Below are 25576 nucleotides of genomic sequence, written 5' to 3'. Positions count from 1 at the left end.
CTTTTGTGTTCAGGTAATGAATATTGCCATGACTCTGCAAACAAAGTTCTTGTTTTGTTTACACTAATTCATTAACGCGCCAGAACACGACTCCTCTGCTTACTTTACTCTGCTACTACAATACCTGAGGTGACCTGAATTATCCTTAAAGCTGTGTCAATTCTGCCATTCAGACGTTAAATCATGATCCAGTTTCCCAGCTAGTAAAACAAACACAGCACCGATAAATCCAGGACACGCACACTCACACACACAAATCCTTCCTTTCATTTTTCCTCTGTGTTTGCGCATCGAGCCGCAACAAACACGTTCACCCTCAACTCTTAATAACGTGTGCAAATCTGCTGGAGTGAGCTGGATGGTCAGTTTCAAGCCTCAAATCACCTCCTCAACACTATTTGCCTTCATATGACGCCCTTAGTCACACTGATCTATACATAAACACGTACACAGAGACGTACTTAAAGCCCGGTCTGGTTTGTTGCCACGACAACGGCATAATATTTCTGGGCTGCATGTCTAGTTTTTGTGTCTACATGGCACCAAATCCACTTCCTAGCCAACAGGAATTCCATTCAGGGATCTTTTTTTCTTATCACGTGTTTTAGATTTACAGGAATTTAGAGACATATATGATGTGGCCTGAAACCCTATAACGGTCTGAAATGTGTTAGTGGAGGTAAAGAGGTGTTGTTTGGCTGGAAATTGTACCTCTAATGGTAATGTGGGCTTGTAAGGCTTTATAAAAATGGAAACGACACATCTGACATTTTCACAAATTCACTTATATACGCAGTATAGACTGTACGGTTCTCATATATAACCATTCTTGTGAGACTTGATCCTTGTTTTGGCTTCCGCGAAGTCAAGTGTCTCAACTGTTTGGCGACTTCTATTTCTGCCGTCTTTTCCAAACAGAGTACCACATGCTATATTGAGCTGAGTGAATGTGGTAACAAGATGCTCATAACAAAACGCTGAGAGGGAACATTCCACGACTGGGTTCCTGATGTTGTTTTCATGGTCGCCGCTGTCTCGGAAGGCAAATATTCCCCCGAATCAAAATAGACTGGTATTTACGTTTCCGCCATTTAGCAGACGCTCTCTTCCAGAACGACTGTACAAACCACACCGAGTATTAGCAGTTGTTGGAAGTGAACCAGTTAACTTACGATTATGGGACAATCTGTCAAACCCCGGAGACTAAAGACGGATCCATTGTCCTTAAGCGACTTACTCAACGTTTAGTAACGGGCCACAGAGTCCTGATGTTGCTGCTGGAGCAGCACAGAAGCTCTAGAGAGCCCTGAGATGAAAATGTGATTAAATATTAAATTGATGTTTTGGCTTTTGCTCTGTACCAGAGAGATTTACTAAAAGGTATCAGAGTCCATCCTGCTCCCAACCACCTCACTGCTACTAAAATAAAGGCCGTTGCCAAGCCTCTGCGGAGTTTGTTTACCTCGAAGGATTGAGGAGGTATTCCCTTGTGGCGTGGCTTACCTCTTACGTAATACTACAAGGCGAGTGTGAAGGGAGAATTGGTGGTTGCAGGTGGTGAGTGTCTAATTCAGAGCAGATTGTCCTGAGTGAGGTAGGAGGGTTTCACTGTCATGGTCAAGCTGATTTTAGCCACTATAGGACTTTATGTTTGAGACTAGATTAGTTCCCATTGTTCCTGTTGGTATCTGCACACAGTCAGCTTAGTTTGAGGTACCAGAGCTTGTTTGTGGCCGATCATTGTTGTAAAATAACATAATAACATAGATAAACCTCAAATTGAGCTTAACAAGGGATGAATTTGGATATTTTACTGTGCTTAAAGGCCCTGCACACCCACACAGGTATTTATAATCACTCTTACTGATTAGACCTTTAACAGATGGAACAAAACTACTGAGGAAGCTGTCAATCAAGCAAATCTGCAATCCACACAATCTTGAGAAGAAGTCGTCTGTCTTTTTATTTGACATGTCTTTGCTACATTGGATAACAGTTAGTTAAGCTAGACTGTACACTAAATACTGTGAGAATTACTTATAAGCCCGCAGGTTAGCCGAACATACATTACATCTGTTGCATTGCTTATCCTTATGTAACAGTGTTTATCTGTATGGGCCTTAAACAAATAAATAAATACAAAATATACAGGCGTTACTGTGTGTTTATGCAACTTCTGGTAGTCCCTCTCACCACCAAGCCTGCCACCCAGACATTAGGTCTTTGTAGTTGCCAGATGAGCTGCAGGCATGCAGAGGTGGGTGGGTCGGCTGTACATTTTTGTGCCTTATGGATTTCACAGAACCCATATGCGCCCTTATCTGTATTAGCCCCACTTGACTTCCTCCAAGCTGTGGCTGTGAAAACAATCCAAGATACTCCCGTCTCCTTTCAGATAGCAACTTTATGCTGCTTGTGCTTCCTAAAAAAAACTTTTTTTTTTGAGTGTTCCTCCTATTTGACTCACCTTTTACTTGTGTGTGTGTGTGTGTGTGTGTGTTCGTCCTGTCTTCTCCTTTCATTTGTTCTTATGACTTATTGATTAGCCTCGACACGTGAGTCTGTTAGCGTGCGCATGTTGGCAAGCGCACAACAGCTAAAAGTTTTAAAGGTTTGGCAGCGGGAGAGTTGAGTTAGAGAGAGAGAGAGAGAGCGAGAGATGGAGGAGACAGGAAAGGAAGAGAATTCACTTCAGGCCGCCTGGTGTGTGTGTGTGTGTGTGAATATGTGTGTGTGTGTGTGCATACTTCAGAGTGAGTTTTGTGTGGTGAGTGGGTGGGTGCGTCAGTCAGTCGGCCTGGGCTCTCTGCAGTGCACTCAGCCGCTGTGCTCTCCTCTCGGCTGAGTGGAAACATCATGTGTCTGTGGGACGCCCAGAGGAACAGCCCTGTTTCTCCGAACTGAAACCAGAATAGACGGTTAAAGACAGACTGAGGGACAAAGAAGGTGCAAAATGGACTCCTACAGAAACCTGGAGTAGACTAGAAGAACCAAAGGGCGCAGAAACTGGAGCATTTTTGAGGATAGTTTTCGTCTATTCTGCCATTTGGTCTCACCACCTCAGACCTGGCTATGCCATGCTGGCCCAGAGGAACGGGCTACCTCCAGGCTGTAAGCCGGTTCCTCTGAACGATCACCCAGACCTGCGGGATGTGGACGTGAATGCTGAAGGGTGCTGCTCCCTTTCTCCTTCCCCTTCATCCGGAGGTTGTCCCTGGGCTCGACTTGCCGGGGTGGACGGCTGCCTGTCGGAGCCGTACTGCCTTTGGTTCCAGCTTTTGGCCAGAGCCTACTGGGGAGAGGTGGAACTGGGGCTCACCAGTCCTAATCGCAGCGTGTCCTGGGCTCGGCTCAGAGAAGCCTCCAGGAAGAACTGTGTCCGATCTCGGGTAAGGACAGTTGATGGAGAGCATCCTCGTGAATTGACATTTTGAGGAGGGTCCGCGGCAAGTTGTGTTACAGTTTTGAGGCATTTAGGAAAACCCTGACCGGCTGAAATATGTGTTAAGGCGATATCAGTCTGGCAGAGGCGTATAGGTTTACATAGGAAGCGTTGGAGAGGGGAGGAGAGGTTAGGGGCGGCTACACTTTGTTGTGCTGTCTGAGGAATTTCGTGTGCGTCATCCTGCTCCAGCGGCAGGGTAGTCCTGTTTCACTGACCGATATCTTTTGTAACGTGAGTGTGTCTGTGTGTGTGCGTGTGTTTTGGGTTTTAGGTTTCGTTTATTGTTGGTCCCTTTGGGGGTTTCAGAGTGACACTTCGCTGTATGCTGTCAGAGGAAGATGTTTATTTTCCAGCTGTGCATATACGGCAGCATCATTTTCAGAATTTCTTTTAAAATAAAAAACATTATTTGGACTGAAGCTCAATGGAATGAAGCTGTTGTTTAGTCACGGACCAAAGTAGGGAATTGAAGGCATATTTTCCAATGGTATAGTGAATAAAGGTGACTAATGTTAGAGTCTGTGGTCAGAGAGGGAGAGAAGTTTGGAAAGAAAAGGCGAGAGGGAGTGAAAGAGGTAGATCCATGAGGTCAGACAACCCAGGGGTGACTCACAGACTTTAAAAAAAAAAAAAAAAAAAGGAATAGTGGTTCAGAAAAGCTGAGTCCGCAAGTAATGCCATTCAAATTCCTCATCTCATATGCATAAAGAAGCAGGGAGAGGCATGCAAATGCAACATCCCGCAGGCCACAGCACCATATGGCAGCATGCAGATCAAACCCTCAGCGTGCACATAATGGTGACTGTTTTCATGAACAGACTGCATGCATGATTGAGTAGTATTTATCAGGTAATTGTGTGAGCTTGTTTGGAGCAGATTTACAGTATTGTACCTTTTTGAATATGGCTTTAACTGAGGCATTGTGGGAATCTATAGCAGCACCATGCAGCTGTAGTTTCCCTTCACACTGTGCTACGCTGCTGCCTCTCTTGCTGTATAATTCAACATGTTGTGTATGTTTAGAGAGATGGAATATGTGTGCACCTCAGCCATGGGACATTTGAGTCAAATGGCTTAGCTGTTGCGTAATACGACATTAAATTTTAAGCTTGAAATCAAAACAAACAGCTGACTTGGACTGTCAGCTCTCCTCTCTCAGTTACATTATGGACTGTGGCTCACTTCCAGCTCCACACCACTGGGTATTGGTGGTGATTTCACCAGTCATACCATTAAGCCAACACCCATCCCACTCTCTGGAGGCCTCTACATCTGCTGCTCCCAGACAGGCAGAGGAGAGATGTGGATCGAGAAGCCAGAGGGGCGGTGCGGAGAATGTCTTTGTTATGGATCCACACCTAAGATGTATTTTGGTAGGAGAAGAGCCTGTGGAGAGATCTGGGTTGAGGCTGAAACTCTTGGCAGTCTCCCGTCGCCCGGAGTCACTATGGTGGTGTTAGCAATAACCGCTAACGCACGCCCTGTGGTGCAGTGGTTCAGCTCCATCATTACTTTGATGATGGATGTGACAGAAGTCTCACTGCTCAGATGGCTCACAGCAGCAGGAGAGGGCCGAGTGTTTCTCAGCGATGGCGCAATATAATAGAGTTGTTGTGTTCAAGGGTTATAGAATATTTCCTCTTGTATGAGTCTTGGATGATGTATTCTCAGAGTGGTATTGCTGTTTCGACTATTGCAGTACTTTTGACTTGAAACACCAAAGAAGTACTAGCCTAACTCTTAAAACATTGATACTTGTTAGTTGGGCTACAACTATCAATTACTTTCACTATCAATTAATCTGCCAATTCTTTTCTTGATTAATGAGTTCATCGTTCGGTCGCTGAAATAATAAGAAATGCCCATCACAGTTTCCCAGAGCCCATTGTGACAGTTTTAAAGAGATTTATTTGTCCAACCAACAGTCCAAAACACAAAGATATTCAGGTTAGAGTCATTTCTAAGAAGTAAAAGCAGCAAATCCTTAAATTTGAGAGGCTGGAACAATATTTGTTTTAGTGTTTTTGCTTTAAAAATGTCTTGAGCAATTAATTGATTGTCAAAAATAGTTGCTGATAAATTTTCTGTTCAACTAATAGATTGATAATTTTTTTTTTCAGCTTCACTAGTTTGTTGTCGCTTTTGCTGTCAGTTAGTTGGATCTATTTACATATATGTGTTAAAAGTTTTGGGGGTCACAAAATATATAATATGTAATTGTCAACTATTTTGATAATCAATCTGTAAAGTGATTGTTTTTAAGCAAAGATTCACTGGCAGCAGCTTCTGTTCTGGTTCCAAATGTGAATACTTGCTGTTTTCTGTAATAATAAGCTGAATATCTTTGGACTGTTTGTTGGATAAAACAAGACATTTGAAAATTTCACCTTGGACTCGTGGAAACAGACCTTTTTAATTAATCAACAGAATATTTTCTCCATGAACCAATAATGAAAATAATCGTTGGCTGTAGCCCTGCTGCATCCTGTTGAGACATTCATCAAAATGCAAGATTAGATCTAATATGTGACCACCCATACTCCCTGTGTGCGTGTGTTTCTGTGTGTTTTTCTTAGCTCTCGTAACATCATCTTCAGGAAAAGAGGATCTTGAACGTAACCTGGAGTGACTCACTGTATTTTCAGTCAGTCAGTGTAAACACTTTTTGTTGTAGAACATTTAAAATCAGAGTTTTGCTGCTGATATGGAGCATGGGTTGTGTTATGTAGGCATAAATGTAATGTTACGCAAGCATTTAGCGGTTGTTTTTATCCTGTGTTAGTCACAGTAGGAATGTAGAAGATAAGTCTGTCATCATGCAAACACGCCAAATAGCCCTGCAAAGCCCCAAATGTGCAATAACTAAAGCCATATGTATGGTTGTGTTGAGCTCTGGGCAGTACAAATGTGGCTTAAATGACAATCCTGGTTATGTTGACAGATATCAGTGGTCACTGACATTAACCACAACTTAGGAACTCAATTATTTGACTGCATTTTAGGCCTCTTGTCACTTATATTTTAACAGTTTTCACCTAAGGATACCAGGCATGCATATACATATCTACAGTACATAATGATATATTGTGTGTGAACTGAAAGTACAGATACGGAAAGTTCCAAAAATAAAGAAAACATGACGCACTAATGATGTTATGGTGGAAATGGGGTTTTTTGTTTCCATATATGTTGTATGTTTGTGTGGTTTCGGAAATGTAATTACTGAATTCTTATATTCCCGACATTTAAATTGTCATTGTGATGTTGTCAATCTGCCACAGTGTTTGTGATGACAGACAGCAGAAAGTCAAACATGCCTCACGCATTCAAAATCAGCCATCAGCTATCACCAATATGTTATGATTTATTTATGCACTATTACTTAACACAGAAACACCCTACAAACATATAACAATAATCCCTCTTTCTTCTTATTCCCAAAAGCGTAAACCTCAACCACAGAGTGACACCTTGTTATTCAGTAGAAACAACATAACAGCCTGATAACTGTGGCCGATCACCAAACAGGAGGGTTTCTTGTGCTTTTAAATCAAGTTGATGAATAAGATATATGCTCAGCCATGGGCTGTTTCATCTGTGAAAACACATTTTTCTTTGTTTCAGCAAAACCACTTCACACAATTACCAGGGGTGAGGTGAATGGAGTGGCTGTAGTTTCGTGGCTGTGAGTTTGTTCTCGACAGTGAACTTGTGGAAATGGCAGTTTTACTATCAGTGTGTCGTTGTTGTGCAGCGGTGCATCATCTACAGCAGTGCTTCTCAACATGGGTTGTCACTAGTGCACAAGGGGGTCCCAAGATACATTTTGAGGGAGGTGATGATGACTTAAGGGGGAAGAAAAATATTTCATACACTTTTTCTTCTTGTTAAATACGGAAATACTTTCAAAGGTCACAAGACAAAAAAGGTTCCCCCATTCAGCACTGTTAAGAGATGAGAAGATCAGTGCCACACTCATGTCTGTATGCTAATTATGAAGCTAGTGACTGCTTAGCTTAGCTTAGCATAAAGACTGGAAACAAGGGGAAACTGCTAGCATAGTTCCGTCCAAATGTAACAAAAGCTGTCTACCAGCACCTCCTTCTACCTTCATTAATTGATAAGTTACATCTTGTTTAATCCAAAACAGAACTGATTCCTTCTGTTTTCTGGATGCTAGGCTAAGCTAACTGGCTTCTGGAAGCCTTTTATTTACCATGTAGACATGACAGTGGTATCAATCTTCTCGACTAATCCTCAACAAGAAAGCAAATAAACATGTTTCCCAAAATGAGTGTTCCTCTTCGTTCCAGTCTCTATCTGTGTCCTCAACACAGTGCAGGTTCTACACACTGTTTATGTTCTGAGGATCAACACTGACGTTCCTGTTTGTTTGTCCTCCTTTCAGGCCAAGCAGAAGGATGGGCGCGATCAGAGCGAGGCGTCGGCCATGGCTTCTCCCGGGGCAGAGGAGGAGCCTTTTTCCTGGCCGGGCCCCAAGACGCTCCACCTGCGCCGAACCTCGCAGGGCTTCGGCTTCACACTGCGACACTTCATCGTCTACCCGCCGGAGTCGGCCGTCCACAACTCTCTGAAGGTGACAGAACATCATCTCTTACTCTGATGACACTAGGACCTAAATATAACAAAACAAAACAACCTTCACACCATATAATGCAATTTAGTGCTGAATCATTTTTTAAAATAAGCAAGAAATTCAAAAAACAGTTGAGGTAAAAGAAAAATAAACGTACTGAAGCTTCCAAAGTAAATAAACGTTTGTTGAATCGGAGAGTCAGCCTCAGGCAGGTAGGAGGATCTGACTTAATTTAAGACATTGTCATAAAAATCTAAAAGAGACATTATATTAGAAGCAGATGAAATAATCTCAGACCACAGTTGTTTAAGGAAATAAAACTTTTCATTTTGTTTTTTCATTTTTCGGGACTGAAACGCATTACCAGATAGCTGATCCAGACCTCTGTTGCAACTGTGCTATAATCAGTGCTATATAATGACTCTAGGGTGCAACGAATGTAAACAGGGTCAAGTAATGACCCTGTATGTTTATGTTATGGCCTCCAGTTTTAATTACTTCAACTTGATTTCTGAGAAATCATGTTTTGTCAGTTTGGCGGATGGCACCAAATACAATACCCACAAGTCTCTGTTGTTATTGCCATGGAGAACACTTAATTGTTGCAGTGTGGAACAAAACGTGGCGCCACCGTTTCTAAATTCATCCTAAATTGACCCAGAATTTAAAAGTGAAGCTACAGATTGTGTTTTCATTTTTCTCAACATCGTCATTTTCAGCTTCTGCTCGCTGGTTTTTTTTTCAGAATTTTAAGCTCCGTGATTGGATGTTTCTTACCAAAATGCACTTTGGGAGTCGTAGTTAACTTCTCACCTTTAGATTTGTATGTACACAAGCTAGTACCTTTTTGTGTTTTTTTTAAGTAAAAAAACCCCAGATATTGTACTGACAATTAGTATAACTATAGTAGACACTGCATAAACACTTGGGAGTATAATCAGTATTTAATCTGTTCAGTTTGTTAAAGTTAAGACATTACAGTCATCTTCACAGACGCCAGACTAAAGAACTACACCGTTGCAGTTGAACTGTTATATTAATATGCACATGCAGTACCAGTAATGCCTCTCAGACTTGTATCATCTCACCTGGGAAGTCTGCCAGCCGTCCTCTGGTTAACATCAGCACCAATCTGCCCTTTGGTATTAATCCTGACGTTACACCACTTCCGGCTCCTAATGGGCACAGACTGACACAGACTAAAGGGCTTTGGATAAATACGACAGGGCCTCTTTAATGGGGAAATGTGCTGGTGTTTTGAGTCGGCTCTCCCAAAGCTTATCGTGGCCTCCTGACTATTAGTTTTTGTAAGTGATAATTCAGGATAAGTTGCGTTTACTTTTCTCTGAAGTGTATTTTGACAACCTCTTCAGTTTGCACAGAAGGATTTCCTACAAAGTTAGCATAGTGCTTTCTGTTTATAGCTCTTGGCTTTGGTTCTGCATGTTTAAGAGAAACTGTTGCACGACAACCAAAGAGATAGACGATTTCTCCCAGCGGCCTTCTTGGGTGTCACAATGTTGTTTTGGCCACTTTTGGGCCACAATGTGCTTTTATGATCTTGCTATAATAAAAAATAAGATGATATGAAGGTTTTGTGGACTTTGATTGAACTGACATTGGCTGGTGTGTTCTCTTAAAAACTGGAAATCTTTAGCCCAGGTCTAAGACGCATACCGTGCAAAATTAAGGCAATAAATTCATCTTAGAACAGTGGCAGCTCCTGACAAAGCTGAATTTAGCCTCGAGTTTCCTGCGTAAGAAGTTGGCATTATTCTCCTTCATTTAAGTAATTAATTCTGTGACATTGATTTATAGAATTACACAACTAAAACAAGCTGGTGCTAAGCAGAATTTTGTCTTTTAGCTGACTGTCTTGAGTCTGCGGTGGCCTTCTTATCATAAGACGTGATTCTGGGAAATACTCAAACTGAAACCCGTCAGGTCACACTCACTGTACACCCTAACCAGTTCACCCATTACGTAACCCAAACCGACAAGGGGAGGGTAAATTACAAAAAGATCCTCATCCTGGTACATTCATCACATTTCATTGTAATTACTTTTAGGGTCTTGGATTGGAGGTCTTGATTAATCGCGGTTTGAGGATATTGGGGTTAGCTTGAAGAGGGTCAGAGCGTCTTAAGGAAAGCCTTGGGAGAGCAGGGAGTCTTAAAGGATACATGGAGAACATATGTGTCACCGAGGGGAGGTGGATTAAAGCAGGAGCATGATTTTAACTGTGGCTCAGAGGGAAATTAAGGTTTTATGTGTTGAGGAAATGGAAAAAACACAAACATGGCTATGAAGCGGGTTTTTTATCCCAGAGACTGATCCGGATCGTCTTGTCCCCCCCCCCCTTGTGTGTTTTGCCACAACAGTTTTAATTTTGTTCAATGATAAGGAACACTCCTCTTTTTCTTGAATGGATCATCTCATCCTTCATTTAGTGCTGAGAGAGTCCCACTAGGGCTGTAATTAACCATTATTTTTATTATTAACAATTAATATGTTAATTGTCGTTTTAATGAATCAAATCAATTAAATATTCTGTGACATAAAGCAGAGAAAAGATGGAAATTGTCACATTTGAGAAGCTTGACGAAGCAAATGTTTGGCATCTTTACTTGATTAATGACTCTTGATGAATCGATTATGAAACTTAATTTTCTGTTGATGATGATCTGTATTTTTATTTACCATTATTATGTAAAACAGTCTTTCAACATGGTACATTCAAGTTCAACTGTGGTGCATCTAGCTGTGAATATACTGATGCAAAAGATTCTGGGAACCTCTTGTATGAGATTAAATCATCAGACATTTACTTTCTTTTTTTCTTCTAGGATGAAGAGAATGGCAGCCGAGGTAAGTGTCTAAAACCTATTTTTTTTATTATTATTGCATATATTAGAGATGTGCTGTGTGATCTGGGAGCTCAGGTGTTGCAATAACACCAGCACAGAAACCATTTACTCTCAGCTATTCTTCATTAACTCCCCACAATAGGGATCAAATTAGGATTGACAGTCCATTACTCTAATGTCTTCCCACTCCTTATAGATTGAAATAGATGCATTTTGGTGATTCTTTGTGCCTTGGTCTAAACATTTCATTAGCGTTGGCAATTAATTCCCATTAATAGCTTTGTAAAGGCTCTGATTTGGCCCGGGAATGGAACTAAAGCCAGTGTAAACAACATGTTGCAGGTGAAGCTGTCTTTTCTGCAGGCTGTCAGGCAGACAGGCGGTGTTGTGCTGCACTTTGGTGATTAAAGCTTTAGTCCTTGCTCTTCAGAGTGGCAGTCAGAGCTGTGCTGCTAGCTTGGCAAGGCCTCAGCATTCCTCACAGCATCCAGCTCGTCCTTCCAGTCCCCTCAGTATTCAACTCACGTCTGCAGCCCAGCATGAATGCAGGAGGACTGCTCTGCTGAGCCTCATCAGAAGCCTTCTTAAACAGCCCTGCATCTTATGTCTGTGCTGCATATAGGAACACAAAGCACGTGTATGTGGGCTCCCATAAACACACACAAAGACAGAACAGCAACAGTGACGTTAAAGAAGTAATCCATTGTACTTTTATTTTATGTTTCCTGTATTTTCTCATCTAAGCTCAGTGTTTGTTTTTAAAAAGGAAGAGCTAGCAAACTCATAACATTTCTGGGAAAAGCACCAGGTTTTCTTTGTCTGTAATAAATGGGGGGGTGGCCATCATTAGCTGTTTGTTTGTCTTGTAATTAACCCAAAGCCCTACCAGGTGTGATTCAGTGAATTGTTATGGCATGAGTGGACAGTGAAAGTGAAGAATTCAGGGTTAGAAGAGGGTGAGCGCAGCACTTTGTGATAATTCTGACTCTTAAACGGCTCTCAACGGGAAATTGAGAGATTCCTGTAAGTGTCCTTCATCATCCCTCTTGGCCCTTGGTGTCACATTCCTGGCACTACCCCCCCCTCCCCACCTCCCCACCCATTTTAACCCCTCCATGTCCACCCGCCTCATTCAACACAGGCCTCAAAACATTAGACAACACTCCTGCTGTGGCAAGAGGAAACCGTGCAGGGAGTTTGTGGAGCTGCACATTCACACACTTGAATTCCTTTTTGTGACTCTACCTGAAAGAAACCATGTAAAACCCATGTGTGACTGTGTGTGTGTGTGTGTGTGTGTGCCTATGTCATTAAATAGTATTGGGTAAATGCATGAGAACCATTCATCGCTAACCTCAATAGATGACGAATAAAGGTCCTCGCCTGGAGAGCCCCCATGCTGCCACAGGAAGTTACTTGGCTTGCTTCCAGCCTCTCATAAATCCTTATTTGCCCCTCAGCAGGCTCAGAGACCCAGCAGTGGCAATGATACTGACAGGTAGTAGGGCATCAGAAATGGATATCAGGAACGACAGGAGTTTCTCTGCTAAGCCACAACTGACACAACATTTACAATATGAATAACAATCAAATCATACCATTATTGTAAATGTCATCAGCTAAATAAACCATTTAAAAACCAAATTGCATTATGTGAAAAATGCTAAGTGGGCTTCTGGACCCGGACCTGGATCTTAGTATGATGACAAAGCCTCAGATTTGACAAATTATATTTGTAACGTTTACATAAAATCGTATATATTTCCGAGATACAGACAGATCTAAGGAAATTATCTTCATCTTGTGCTTAAATTTTTCTCTGTGGTTTAGTGTCCGTTTTTATGACTGAAGCTAGTGTCCAAATATAATGTAATGACTGTCTCCTCTGCACATTCTGGCTCTCTATCATAGTGAGTTAGACTGGCTAGGTATATATATATATATATATATATATATACACACTCAGTTGACAGTTCATTAGGTACAACTAGCTAAAACTAATGCAGCCTAATACTACAGTCCAGCAATAAATACTACCTTCATGAAGGTTGTATAATAGAATAATAGAAACACCTGTCAGTATAAAGTGTCTACTAGTAATATATTACTCCACTGAGAAGCCTCTTAATTACACCCCCCGTCCTTCCTAATAACCTCCTTTACTTAAAATTGTTGGAATTAAAGTCTAAATTGATTAAATAAGGAGTCTGAATCACATGAACTTCAGTATGAACTTCAATTCAGTGAAGGTGGTCGATAGTGTAGATTTAATAAAATGCTATTGAACCAAACCCTGAAGAGGAAAAGGGCAATATTATTCCACCTCTCCGCTCTCCAGAGGTAGAAAATGTTTTGGTTGGCTCATTTTCTTTTCACACCCCAGTGCGTGAGCTGAGATTTAAAATTAATTTTTGACCTTGGACGCAGCAGTCGACAAAACAGCCTCACTACAAAAGTCCATTTAGTAGCTGTTCTGGAGCTTTCCATCGTGTAGTATTGTACACTCTTCCTCAGCAGATGGTGTCATGGAATTGTAGATGGTCAAATTTCCATTTTCAAATTTTCCATTTCCTAACCACTTCTTGTCCATTTTGGCTAAAAAGTTGAGATTTAAAGTTCTGTTATGAAACAACATGCAGCCAGAGACTGAGGGAACCGACAACTAATGCAATAAAAACAAGAGATTTGATGTGTGTTTTAACTTCTAGACATTTGGCTTTGGTGTCATTTCTTGCTGATGCCTACAAATTGTTATTGTTGCTATGTGACAACCTCAGCACACTGCTGGTCACAATCATAGCAAACGGCATACGCCCCAAAAAAAACACCCGGAAAACGTCATCGAATAACCACGCAAACACACAGGGTCCCGCACAGACGCAGACAGATAATACATCCCATGTGCTTTGTTGTTTTAACATTTTTTTTTTAAAAAGTTGCATTCTGCAGCTTTCTCCAGGTTTCTGTGCCTGAGTCCCGGCCTCCCCGGAGCGCTGCAGTGCAGTTTATTTGCTTGACTCCATGCCAGTGTGTGATGAGGCTGTTGGTGTTTGGAGAAGGGGGGGGGGGGGGGGGCTATGCTGACCACATGTTGACTAGCTGGGTGTTGCCGCTGGAAACACTTCAAACCTCCAGAAAACACACAGACAGATCCACACACACTGACGTAGATAAACACACGTAAACATTGATATACAGTATGGAGACGGAGAGTGGAATGATGTGTGTGTATGCGTGTGTGTGTGTGTCATCTGTTTATTTCTTTTAACAGCGGTTGTCTACATACCAAGCGGCTGTTATCCCAAATCTTCCTCTCTATCTGACTTCCTCTCTTCTTCCCTCCCTCCTCTGTCTGTCTGTCTCTGTCCTGTATCTCTTTCTCTTCAGCTGTGTGTTTTAGCAAGTTGTTGAAGGGTAAAATCCGAACGAGGCGTTTTGTGCTACGCTTATGAAGCTGTGGCACCTCAGCGCAGCGAGAGAAGCAACAGAAACAATGTCTCCATCTGTTCAAATATTTGGTTTTCATTCAACGTGAAACACTTTTCTCTGCAGATATCGGCTTTATTTCCCCCCCTTTTTTTTTTTTTGGTTCGTTCCCATGAAGTCTGCAGAGGGAATGTGATGCAGCACAAGCGAACAGAATTCCCCAGAATTCTCCAGTGGGCTTTTGAATGCCCCACCTTCTTTAACAAAGCTGTGTCCAAAGTTTTGCCTTTTCTTTCTTTTCTTCTTCCCGTCTTTCTTTCCCTGTCTATATCTTTTCCACTGTGAGTTTTAGGCCTTGCACTGAACTCACCGTTAATTTAATGGTGTGTTTTATTTTTTTAATATTTATTCTGGCAACAAGTAGATTTCTCTCTTTTTTTAATCTTGAGATTGAGTAATAGTAAAGCTGACAGCTTGTTTATTTGTCATGACATTCACCCACTCACCCACATAGTAGTTAAGACTCAAGTCATAAAAACTTTTTTAGGCAAATATCCAAATACAATTGGCCATTTGCCTCCTCTGAGTTACTGTTGCTACGCCTGTTTGTTCTTTTTATTCACATGCAGTTTGTAGTGATATGGTGGCAGATTTACCTTTTGTTTTCTTATTGATTTTAGACAGGTAGACAAAGTTTCTACCTGTCGCTGGCAGGTTTTATCAGCTTTTGCTCGCTAGATATTTAAGCTAACTTTAGCTCCATGAGTTGGTTGAAAACTTTTATCTCCGACTGACTTAATGAATGTTTCCTGCTGACTTGTTCAGAAGGGAGAAACTTGTGAAAGGCGTCTTAAGTATGCTTGATGGCTACATGATATCATGCTAGGAGACTCTAGCTAACAGGGCCCAGGTAAAAAGTTAGCATCCTCACCTGTTTGTGATCCATGTAGAGAACAGCATTGTTCTTGCTTTGCAGTTTAGAGCTAGTTAGCGTTTGTATTATGAGGAGGATAAGGAAAAATGCAAGATCAGACTGTCACATACTTTTCAAACTGTATGATTTCAGTTTGAGGGTTATAAGAGAAAATGCTTTTAGGATGAGGACTAACAGATGTGTTTTGCAAACGTAGCATCCAGGACGGGCTTGCACACAGTGGGGGATTACTACAGAGTGAAAGTGCTATTGTGAACGGGGCTTTTTAACCTGTAACCCCTCTAACGTAGTTAGTTAATGACTTGCTTGGTTACTACTGTAAGTAGTAGGCCGAACATGCTAACGTTTGCAGCTGATGAGCAGATAAACACACAATTTAATCCCTTCCTTCCACTTTTGTTCTTGCTGTTTTTGGTTTTGGAAAAGTTATTTGAAAAAAAAAAAAACAGACACCAGCCTCCACACTCTTTTAAAGAGCGTCACGGCCAGTTGGCTAATTCAACACATTTCTTGAAGCAAGAGACCGTATTTTAGGCTAAAATCACCCCATCTGTTTCCAGATGTTTGTCACTTGTTCCCTCAGTTGAACTTAAAGTCCCTCGGTAGATCGTTTGGCTTGTTTTATAGAAAGAAAACAAAACACTGAATCATCTTTGTTTGCCGTGTGGTCACAGCAATGTCAGTACATATCCTCTTTCCCCTGGGTGGGTTTTGGTATTTGGAATTCCTAGAAGAAAAAGTGATGGAAAGTACTCCACCACCGTCCTGTCCGCGATGGAAACAACACCAGGTGTGTGTTTGTGTGTGAACCTGTGGTGATCAACGCACGAGTGGACAGAAAAGAAAAATCTCACCTCAAGTTCCACTTACTAGCTTTTTCCAGAGCTTTTAACCACCACCAACCTCATCCTCAGCCGATGGAGTTTGCTCCGTTGTCATAGAGATAGCCCAGTTGTCATTTGATTTCCAGTAAAATGAACTGTTAAAAATGTGCTGAGGCCATATCATGCTTTAATTATATTCCCCACATTAACTGCTTACATTCTTTACTTTGACATATCAGCGAGGGTGGGAGGGTGTGCTTTGTTTCATTGCTGAGTAGTGCAGTCGCCATATTTATGTGGCTTCATTCACTGTGATAGTGAGTGGCGGCCGCAGAGGGACGAAGCAGTGGAAATGCCTTTGCTAGATGTGTGTTACGGAAAGGACAAAATAACTCAGCCTTTTTCAATCTCAATGACTTCTACTGGGATCAGAAACTTGTATGAGAAAACACAAGCAACCAAAGCTGACCAATCGCAGTTCTTACGGTCCCTACATGGTATTTCAGTTCCATTTTTGAGGAGGTGCACATCAGCTATAGCATAATCTATGGCATGGCTAGAGGGTAACCAATAAATTAAGCTTCAGTGTTGTGTTTTTGACAGGTTTATCTTTTCACAGTAAGACATCTGGCTCAGTAAATGTAAATAACCAAGTGTAAAGGATCTTTATCAAAAATGCTTGTTTATATTATGTTAAAAAACATCTGCTGATGTATTTTTAGGAGATTTTTTTATGCTAGCCTCTCAGTATCAGTCGGACTACAGGTGTATTCCTCTCTTTCTTTATGTAACTACTGTTTAGAAGCGTGCTATATGAATAAAGTTTACCTACTTACGCACAAGGACAAGCTCCTGACTTGACAGTGTGGGTGATGACAGGGGCTGTAAGGCGTATTGACATACCCTCCCCCAGTGTGTGCTGAGGTTTCTGACATAAAGCTGTGGCTGTTTACGAAGTGCAGCGATTAGTGAAATTAGACCTGTCCATCTGAGGCTGGCACCTACAAGACGTTTCGCCATCTGACAAAGTCTATTGACGCAGTTTGTGAGGATGTGGGTTTGTTAAGCATTTCAAGGAGGTCAGGACTCGGCTACGCAGGTGTTTTAGCAGAGTTTAAGCTTTCAAAGTAGAGTTGTGTTTGGACTAGTTTGTGTGTGAACCGAACAGAGTGTTTCTTCACGGGAATGGGAGAAACAAAGACAGAATTACAGTATTTATTTTCATAAATACTTCTGCTGTCTTTAAGCAATCCTGTTTCTTTGAGCAGAGGTTTGAGAGTAAAACACGCTGTGCTTTTGATGGAAGTTTTTGATGGAGTTTATGGATTTATGTGAAACGTACTTGTGCTTTGACCTTCCCACACTATGGGGGAATACACTATGCCAGGATTATGTGCCTCCCATTTTCATATCTCTCTGCTGGAGGAGACCTGACATAGATAACCATCTAAACACATACACAGCCCTCCTCCTCCTCCTCAGTGTTTGAAGTGGTGGGAAAGTTAGAGAAAAACACGTCTTCCTCTCAGTATCAGAGCGAAGAACAAACAACACATCTGCATAGGTTTTTGTATACTTTTGTATACTCGTACATTTGTATGTGGGTGTGGCGTTAGTAAATCTGAGAGTGACACAAATGGTAAAGGACAGCGAGTTGGATGCAGAGGCATTACGCCAGGGTTAATGCAGTGAGTGGGCAGCGGGCCCAGCCCTCTGAAGAATAACATTATCTAACCCAAAACAACGGGGGAGCGGGGAGCTGGCCGACACAAGCAGGCCCAGCTGTGCAGCCAGGGACGACAGCCAAACCAGAGCTTGTTGAGGCCAGAGAGCAGACAGCCAGCCAGTAGATGGCCAGATAGGGTTGGATAAAACTTGACATAAAAATGACATTTTATGCTTTTATATATGATTTAAATATGAGTTGAAGTTCATATAGAGACATTTTCTCTGCTTTCCTATGCTTGAAAACTAAAAAAATGTGGCAGAAGCCAACAAACCTAAAGCTTTTCGACCAAAAGGCTGTCTCAACTTGACTAGACAAAGTTGTCTCATCATTTCCTTTTTGAAATTGCAGATATGTACCATATTGGTATTATATATTTCCCATTTTTCAAGTAGTTGATTGACAGAAGATTAATTCCACTGTTTAGATATTCAGATAAATTGTTTTTGACGTTTTGTCAAGCTAAAGTGCCAAACAAGCGCTGGTTCAAGCCTCTACAATGTGAGGTTTTGATGCTTTACTTTGTCACATATGATCGTAAAACTGAATATCTTTGAGCTTTGGACTGTTGGTTGGATAAAACAAGCATTTTGAGAACATCACCTTGGTTTTTGGGAAGTTACATATTTTATTACATTTCATAAACAAAACAATTAGATTAATTTAGAGAATAATCATCAGATAATGAGAATAATCGTTAGCTACATTTTATAGTCAGCGTTGTTTACAATTAACAACTAAGGGTCAGTTATAATAAGTGTTTTAACACTCTCAGTCTTTTAGATGCCAAATGGGAAATAATACACACAGAAATAAGTGAAGCAGGTATAAAATACAGTAGGAAATGTGTTAGTTTACTACACTGGCAGCTTACATAATGCCGTACAGAATGGCGTTGATGTGGAAAACTATCTACTGTAGTTTAAACAAAGCCTGCAATTATTTGAATATACTTTTAGGCCAGGTTCTGCTTCAAGCATGCACCTGCTTTCCATAGATCATAGAGTGCCGTGTCCACTAGTGAAACATTTTCCTCTGAGAAAAGCTGCGGTTATTCAACTCTTATTCTGTGTTTTGGACCAGCCAAAGTCATTTTGAGGCAGGCTGATGTATTTCATTAATCCACACAGTAGTTTATGCTTTGGTAAGACAGTTGGGAGCATTAAAAATATCCAAAGCTTTAGATTTCCAGATTTAATCCTGCTCATCCAGCTGCGGGGCACGGAAACTTCCAGAATCCAATTTGCGCTGCAGAGTTGGAGCGCGGTGAGATTGGCTCGGGATTGGGAATTTGCCGAGTACACAGAGAGAGAGAGAGAGAGGAGGAGGGAGCATTTGTTGACATCTGTACCTACACCACGGGTCAGTCATGTCCTACATTGTGTCAATGATGCTCTGTGACGAGCTGCAATAGAGCCACATTGCAGTCAAGTTATATGTCAAGTTTCAGCCACCGGGTCATCCAGGAAGATCATAACCTGCAGGAACATGAGTGGAAATACAGTGTTAACAATTTTACACGTTTCCTCACTAAGAAAGTTGAGCCATTTTATGTGCTGCACTGCCTTCTACTGGATCCAAAACAAGCCTGCAGCTGTTGTCAACATCTCAGTCAAACTCTGAAGCGTATTTAAAAGTGATTTCACTGTCGTTGAGCACGTTAGGAATACAGTAATCCCTCAAAAGGGCACGTCGGCTATGATGGGTGTCAAAAGTAGCCCTCAGTTTGTAGAAATATCTTTCTAGCAGAGGTTTTGGTGATGATTACATTGTCTTTGTTAGATATGAATGGGCTGGAGTATCAGTTTAAACTCACTTCGGTGATGTTGTTGCTCTTAGATGTTATGGGGCGGTTAATCTCTGAATGACAACATTGTACATCACATATTTAAATCGTTTGCAGTAACATATTCAGCCACAGGAGGGAGGCAGCAGAGTGTACTGGCAAATGCATTCAACACACTGTCCTGCCATCATCACAAAAGGAAAAAGGACATCTAAGGTGACATGCTTACATTACAACAGCCTTTGCTGGAAACGTTCCTGCCCACAGGAACCCAAAAATATGTAGATGCAAGTTGGCAATGTCTTGAGACTAATATGTTACAGGCTTGGATTCCTGAACAAACTTGATGATTAAAAAAACTCTAACCCCTCCTCATCTTTGAAGTTGCTCCTCAACAACACTTTAAAAAACCACATCTGCTCCAGTCCAGCTGTTCAGGGCTCTCCGGAGCACTGATTGCACTGAGCACCTCTGGCTCATACATGCATGTATCTGCTGCTGCTGCTGCGTACATGTGAATCTGGGCATTCATTAAAAGAGCATGCATACTTTGTCAGCGTTCCCTGAGGAAAGAACAGTGCGATGCTCTGATGTGGCACTTCCTCAAAGCCTGTGGGCTCGAGGAGGCAGCTGAGGCCAACTGAGATTGAGGCTTATGGCTCAGGGAAAGACGATTTTGCTGTCTTAATCAGACATAGTTGCTCCCTTTTTATCGCATGCACGTAATTGCTGTTTTTAAAAACAAAAGAAGTTATTAGTGATTTTACGTGGTCTTGATTAGCCGGATTTCCTCCGCTAACTTGCCACATGCACATCACACGACATGGCGTGCCCTCTTTTCCTCTGCTGTACGAAACCAAACTCCCTTGTGGCTTGTTCACACGCGGCAGCCTCGTCAGCACACTCTGACCTCTCCTCACTGTGCTGTTCTGCAGCTCAGGACACATCTGACAGCAGAGTAGAGTCAATGGATTCATGTGTCAAGGGAGAGGACACGATAGCACGAGGAAAGGACTGATATGGTGCTTCGGGATATAAAGGAATATTTTGAGAAGAGGAAGAATTACTTTCCCTGCGTCTTGTTTTTATGAAACCATGGAGCTTATTTGTTTTAAACTATCAAGGCCACTGAGGAAGAGTGAAGTGAAATTAGAAATTTGGCAATGATGCTGATCAGAATTGAGAATAAGGCAAGTCCTCTACACAGCAGTGCAGAGCTGAAACAATTAATTGATCAGTGGCAGCTACTTTGATTATTTTAGTACTGGACTTTAGTACTTGTGCATATTTTTTCATCAGAGTCATGATTATTAATTCACCTTGCGTTGTTCCAACATTACCACCACCTGGGGAGGAAAATTCACGTCCTCATTAGCTTGTTATCGATTGATCTGCTGACTGTTTTCTTTATTAAGGTATCAGTTAATCTTTTTCTCGAAAACCCGAAGATATTAAATGTTTCATCACATAAGACAATGAAAAGCAGCAAATCCTCACTGCTGAGGAGCTAGTTTGTCATTTTTGCTTTAAAAACAAATTAAATGATTAATCAATTATAAAAATAGTTGCAGATAAATGTTCTGTAGATCAAGTATTTTATTAATCTAATAAGCGTTTCTACTGACAACTAAGCAGTTTTCTTTAGTTAAAACGTAAATAAAACTTCACCAAGTTACCTATTTATTTCACCTTACAACCAGGAAATCATTTCCATTAGCATTGTTTGAGCAGGTGAGAAAAGTCAGTAAATTACAATTCATAAACACATGTGGAAAAACCCTGAAAAAACTGCAGACAATATGTGCACTGATGCCACAGTGTTGCTGCAGTTGAACTTCCAGTTCCAGTGCAATGTGTCCTACTTCTGATTCCGCTGCTGCTCTTCCTCACTGTGTGACCAATCGCCTCGGTGCATGTGCTCTCTCTCTCGTTGCCAGGGAGACAGCGGAACCGTCTGGAGCCAATGGACACCATTTTCGTCAAGCAAGTGAAGGAGGGAGGCCCCGCCCACGGAGCTGGACTCTGTACAGGTACACACACACACACACACACACACACACAGTCTCAGAGGAGATCATCGCACTTTTTCTGATAACTGACAGATCTTATGATTAACTCTGCCTGTCTCACATCTGACCTCAAAGCGCTGTTTGATGCCAAGATTTCTTCACGTCTGTACTGTCGGTAACTCCACTTCCTTGTAACCCACCAGGCAAAATAGATACGTGTTACAAAATAACAGAAGGCTCCTTTGTGGGAGGTTGAACAAAGTGTAATATGGACACTGTTATTCCAACCTTCACTTGATTCTTTCTCCCACTTTCTCTCTTCTCTTATTAATACGTGAATCGTTTCTAATTTTAAGCAGCAAGGAAAAAAATACTTAAACAAACTCCCTTCTGGTGGAAAAAGTGAATCAGCTCCTTCCAATTTCCCTGAAATGGAGGTGACAGCTGAAGCTCTGTGCTCTGTACTGTCAGCGTTATTGCCAGGTTAGCACTCTGTATTACAGGAAATGTTAAGTGGCCTGGACAAGCCCTCTAAACTGTCTGCTTTTATCTGTTCACTCTCCTCTCCCGGGACAGGGGAGTGCGGTGTTTTCCCACAATTATCTAGTTTCTTCCTTAAACTCACCTCGCCTCTCTTCCTGTAAGATGGCCATCTTCAGAAAGCTTGAATGGAGATGGATCCGCACATGTGGTCCATCAAAATAAACAAGTATTGATATTCTCCTTTTGATCTAAACACGGATGAGTGTTTGTGCTGGAAGGAGCTACTCCAGAGTGACTTTCTTGGTCAATAACCATATTGACTGGATTCCAGATCGTTTTTTCTGAGCAGCCGAGTGCAGAAACGCAGACGTGAGAAGTTTATTTGTCATGTTGTTGTTAGCAGTAAACAGCAGGCTTGTAATTTATTCTCTAATCCTATCCAGGGGACCGGATAGTGAAGGTGAATGGAGAGAGCATCATTGGGAAGACCTACTCGCAAGTCATAGCCTTGATCCAGAACAGGTAAAATCGCCCTCATTTTCTGGTTTATTTCAAGGGAGTGAAAGAGCCTGGCTGACTCAGATCCCAGAGTTTCTATCTAATCCCTTCTGTGCCAACACTCCACTGCATGTTTGTGGACTAACAACACAGAAAATGAGAGGGAGCTATTGTGAAACTTTCTAGGAAAAACAGAGAGGACCATTTCCTTATCGCTGACAAGCACACATGTAACATTCAGTCACACTTCATTAAACTGCAGCTATTAAAGGTTATATTTTACCATTTAAACTTGTTCTCTTGAGAAGTGCCATGAGCCCCGTGCTATAATCGTCTCTCTCTCTGTCTTTGTCTCACGTTCACTCTCATTCTCTCTCGTCTTCCACTCCCTTGCTTCCCTCAGCGATGCCTCACTGGAACTCTGTGTGATGCCAAAGGATGAGGACATTTTGCAGCTGGTAAGCGTTCATTCATCAGTAAATATTGCAAGTGCGCTTAAAAGATTTGTGATCAGCATGTAAAGCCCCCTGAAACCACAAATTGTCGCTTTTACATTTCTGTTTATGGGTTAAACAAATCAGACACTAATAATTGGTCAGCTTTTATGTCGTTTGTAGGTGTGTTGTTGAACTTTTGACAGAGCCGGGTTAGCTGTTTTTTCTATGTTTCCAGGCTTTATGCTAAGCTAAACACTTTCTGACTCTCATAAAGAAAATAAACAAGCATATATCCCAAAATGTGAAAGCCCTTCCTTTATGTGTAACTTTCTATGAAGTGATACCAACCGTCTGGAGAGAAGATGGAGAGAAAGTGTTGACGAGCTACTCTGCTATCATACTTCTAGTCTAATTTGTACTTGATTGGACCCAGATTACCAGAAAAAAACAGACTTTTTGGACTACTTTCCAAAAATGTGATCTTGAAAATTCAGTGAGGAAAAGGTCATAACAGGAGGAGCAGAGCTAGACCTCTTGCCACAGCTCCACACCCCCTCCACCAGTCACCCTGATGAGCTCAGTGATGCAAACAGACAACCAACGCCACCAGTCAGGGTCCAGAGCCCCGCAGACGATAGCACAGCGCTGGGCCACGTCAAAACCAGTCGCCACACGTTATTCACCTCTGTTCGGGAAATTCTCTCTTGAGTCAGATCCCACTGTGTTGCTAAATTCCACACATAGCTTGTTTGCTTGGCCGCAGATCACCAAAAGCCACAGAAACTTGCTTTTGGCATTTTGGAATGAGTCTGAGCGCTCACAAGGCTGGGGGATTCGAATGAAGCAATTAGCCGTTTCTCCCCATTGAGGAAAACAAAAATAAAATTCAGTGTTTGATGTGCCAACTCTGGATTGTTTTTCACTTTACAGTTCTTTCAAATCTGGCTGCCATTACACAGATTTATGGGTTTAATCTGTTGCATAATGAGCTATGAACCTCTGTAACAAAGTAAAATTAAGGACAGTAGAATACAAGATGTGATTTAACACGCATATGTTGCTCTTGGCATATGATTTGGTTCCCTTTTTCTCAGTATTTTCAGTGTGTTTCTCAGTCCTCATCAATTCAAATCCTGAATACTACTCAGTGACCTTTTTATCCTATTTATACAGGACATATTTGGACATTAAATACATACTGAGAAATACATCAGGTGTCTATTGTGTTATATATTATATATATTACATTCAGAATGAGATAATTCCTTCAGTATTGTTTTGATGAGGATGAATGGAGGAGGCACATGTTGGTGTCTGTAGATGTATCTGTCTGTTTTTAAATGTCTTCATGTTTGTCTGTTTTGTGTTTTGGGAGACATTGAGCCCACTCACTACCAGAGGGAGTGCAGCTGCAGTCAGCTGACTCCTCTCAGCTCACTGTTTACAGGAGCGAGTGAGGAAGGAAGCCAGTTCAGATCAGGCAAGCGTGCTGTTATGCTCACCCAGAAGTGGACATATGAAAGAGCAGCGTCTAACAGATGAGCGAGAGGCTGACAGCGAGGAGGAAAGAGGCTAGAAGAGATTGTCTGTGTAGTGGCAAGTGCCACTGAAATGCTTGAGAAACCAGAGAGGGGGAGGGGAGGTACCACAGTGAGCAGGTGAGAGTGACAGAGCAAAGGAAAGAAATGCTGAGTATGTTGAGGGAGAGAGAATGCAGAACATGTTTGCAGCTGTGTTGTGAGTTAGAGGAAGGAAGTAATGGGGATGAACAGCAACTCAGAAGATGTCTGAGAAGGACACCAACACTGCTGAAGTTCACATCTATTCTTCTTCTTTCTTATTCTTCCACTACGACTCTCCGGCTTTGATGCCTCTGCTCAGCGTTCCCACAGCGGGATGTATTTTTAGCCTGTGCTGAAGTCAGCCTGTCTCACCTCCATCGGTGGCATTGTACCTCCTCATTTCTTTATGCTTACCTGTTTACTTCTCTTTATTCCCTTTTTTTCTCTCTGCTTGCCCTTCTCTAACCTGTGGACTGCAGTTTTCCAGGGATATCACTGCTCTGGTAAGAAGGGAAACTACACTAACTAATCACTTTCCTTTAAGTTCTCTTTCCTGGTTATTAACAGCTCTTATGACATGTTCTTATGACCACCCTTAGAGCTTGTATTTGCAGCTGGCAAACCCCTAAAACCCCAAATATGCTTCCCCTTCTTTGTATTTACACTTTTTGTGTACTGTGGTTTAGTTTATTTTGTAGAGGTTATTTTCCTGAATAGCAGGTTGAAAGAAAGATATGTGTTGTGGAAAAACAAATGCTCAGAGTTGATATGTCAGCAGACCTCAAACATTTTGCTCTGTACTTTCCCTTAAGGATATTGGTTTCTATGAGTTATGCAAATCCAAAGGGAGGCACCAAGCAGCTGACTTACTGCTGCTGTGGTTAGTGTTTGTAACCTGACACCTCAGGTAGAGTGCTATCGATTAAAGTCCAACACCACAACTCTCTCCCTTTCATTTTCTCAAGAGCTTGTACGCTGAGGA

General features: G+C 41.7%; 1 protein-coding gene across 1 annotated transcript in view; it reads left to right on the top strand.

Moving 5' to 3' along the window:
* The first annotated feature begins 3077 nt into the window (after window positions 1–3077).
* arhgap21a (Rho GTPase activating protein 21a) overlaps window positions 3078–25576 on the top strand; it is a 41432-nt gene continuing 18933 nt past the window's right edge. Inside the window, exons 1-7 of the mRNA XM_070927954.1 lie at window positions 3078–3389; window positions 7854–8042; window positions 10889–10910; window positions 21543–21635; window positions 22541–22619; window positions 22999–23053; window positions 25074–25097. Coding sequence (XP_070784055.1) covers window positions 3078–3389; window positions 7854–8042; window positions 10889–10910; window positions 21543–21635; window positions 22541–22619; window positions 22999–23053; window positions 25074–25097 — 774 coding nt within the window. The remainder of the gene's footprint in view (window positions 3390–7853; window positions 8043–10888; window positions 10911–21542; window positions 21636–22540; window positions 22620–22998; window positions 23054–25073; window positions 25098–25576) is intronic.

Source organism: Enoplosus armatus, chromosome 21 (assembly GCF_043641665.1).
Source record: "Enoplosus armatus isolate fEnoArm2 chromosome 21, fEnoArm2.hap1, whole genome shotgun sequence".
NCBI lineage: Eukaryota > Metazoa > Chordata > Actinopteri > Centrarchiformes > Enoplosidae > Enoplosus > Enoplosus armatus.
Note: the sequence above shows the minus strand (reverse complement) of the source record. Positions and strands in the feature narration are given on the sequence as shown.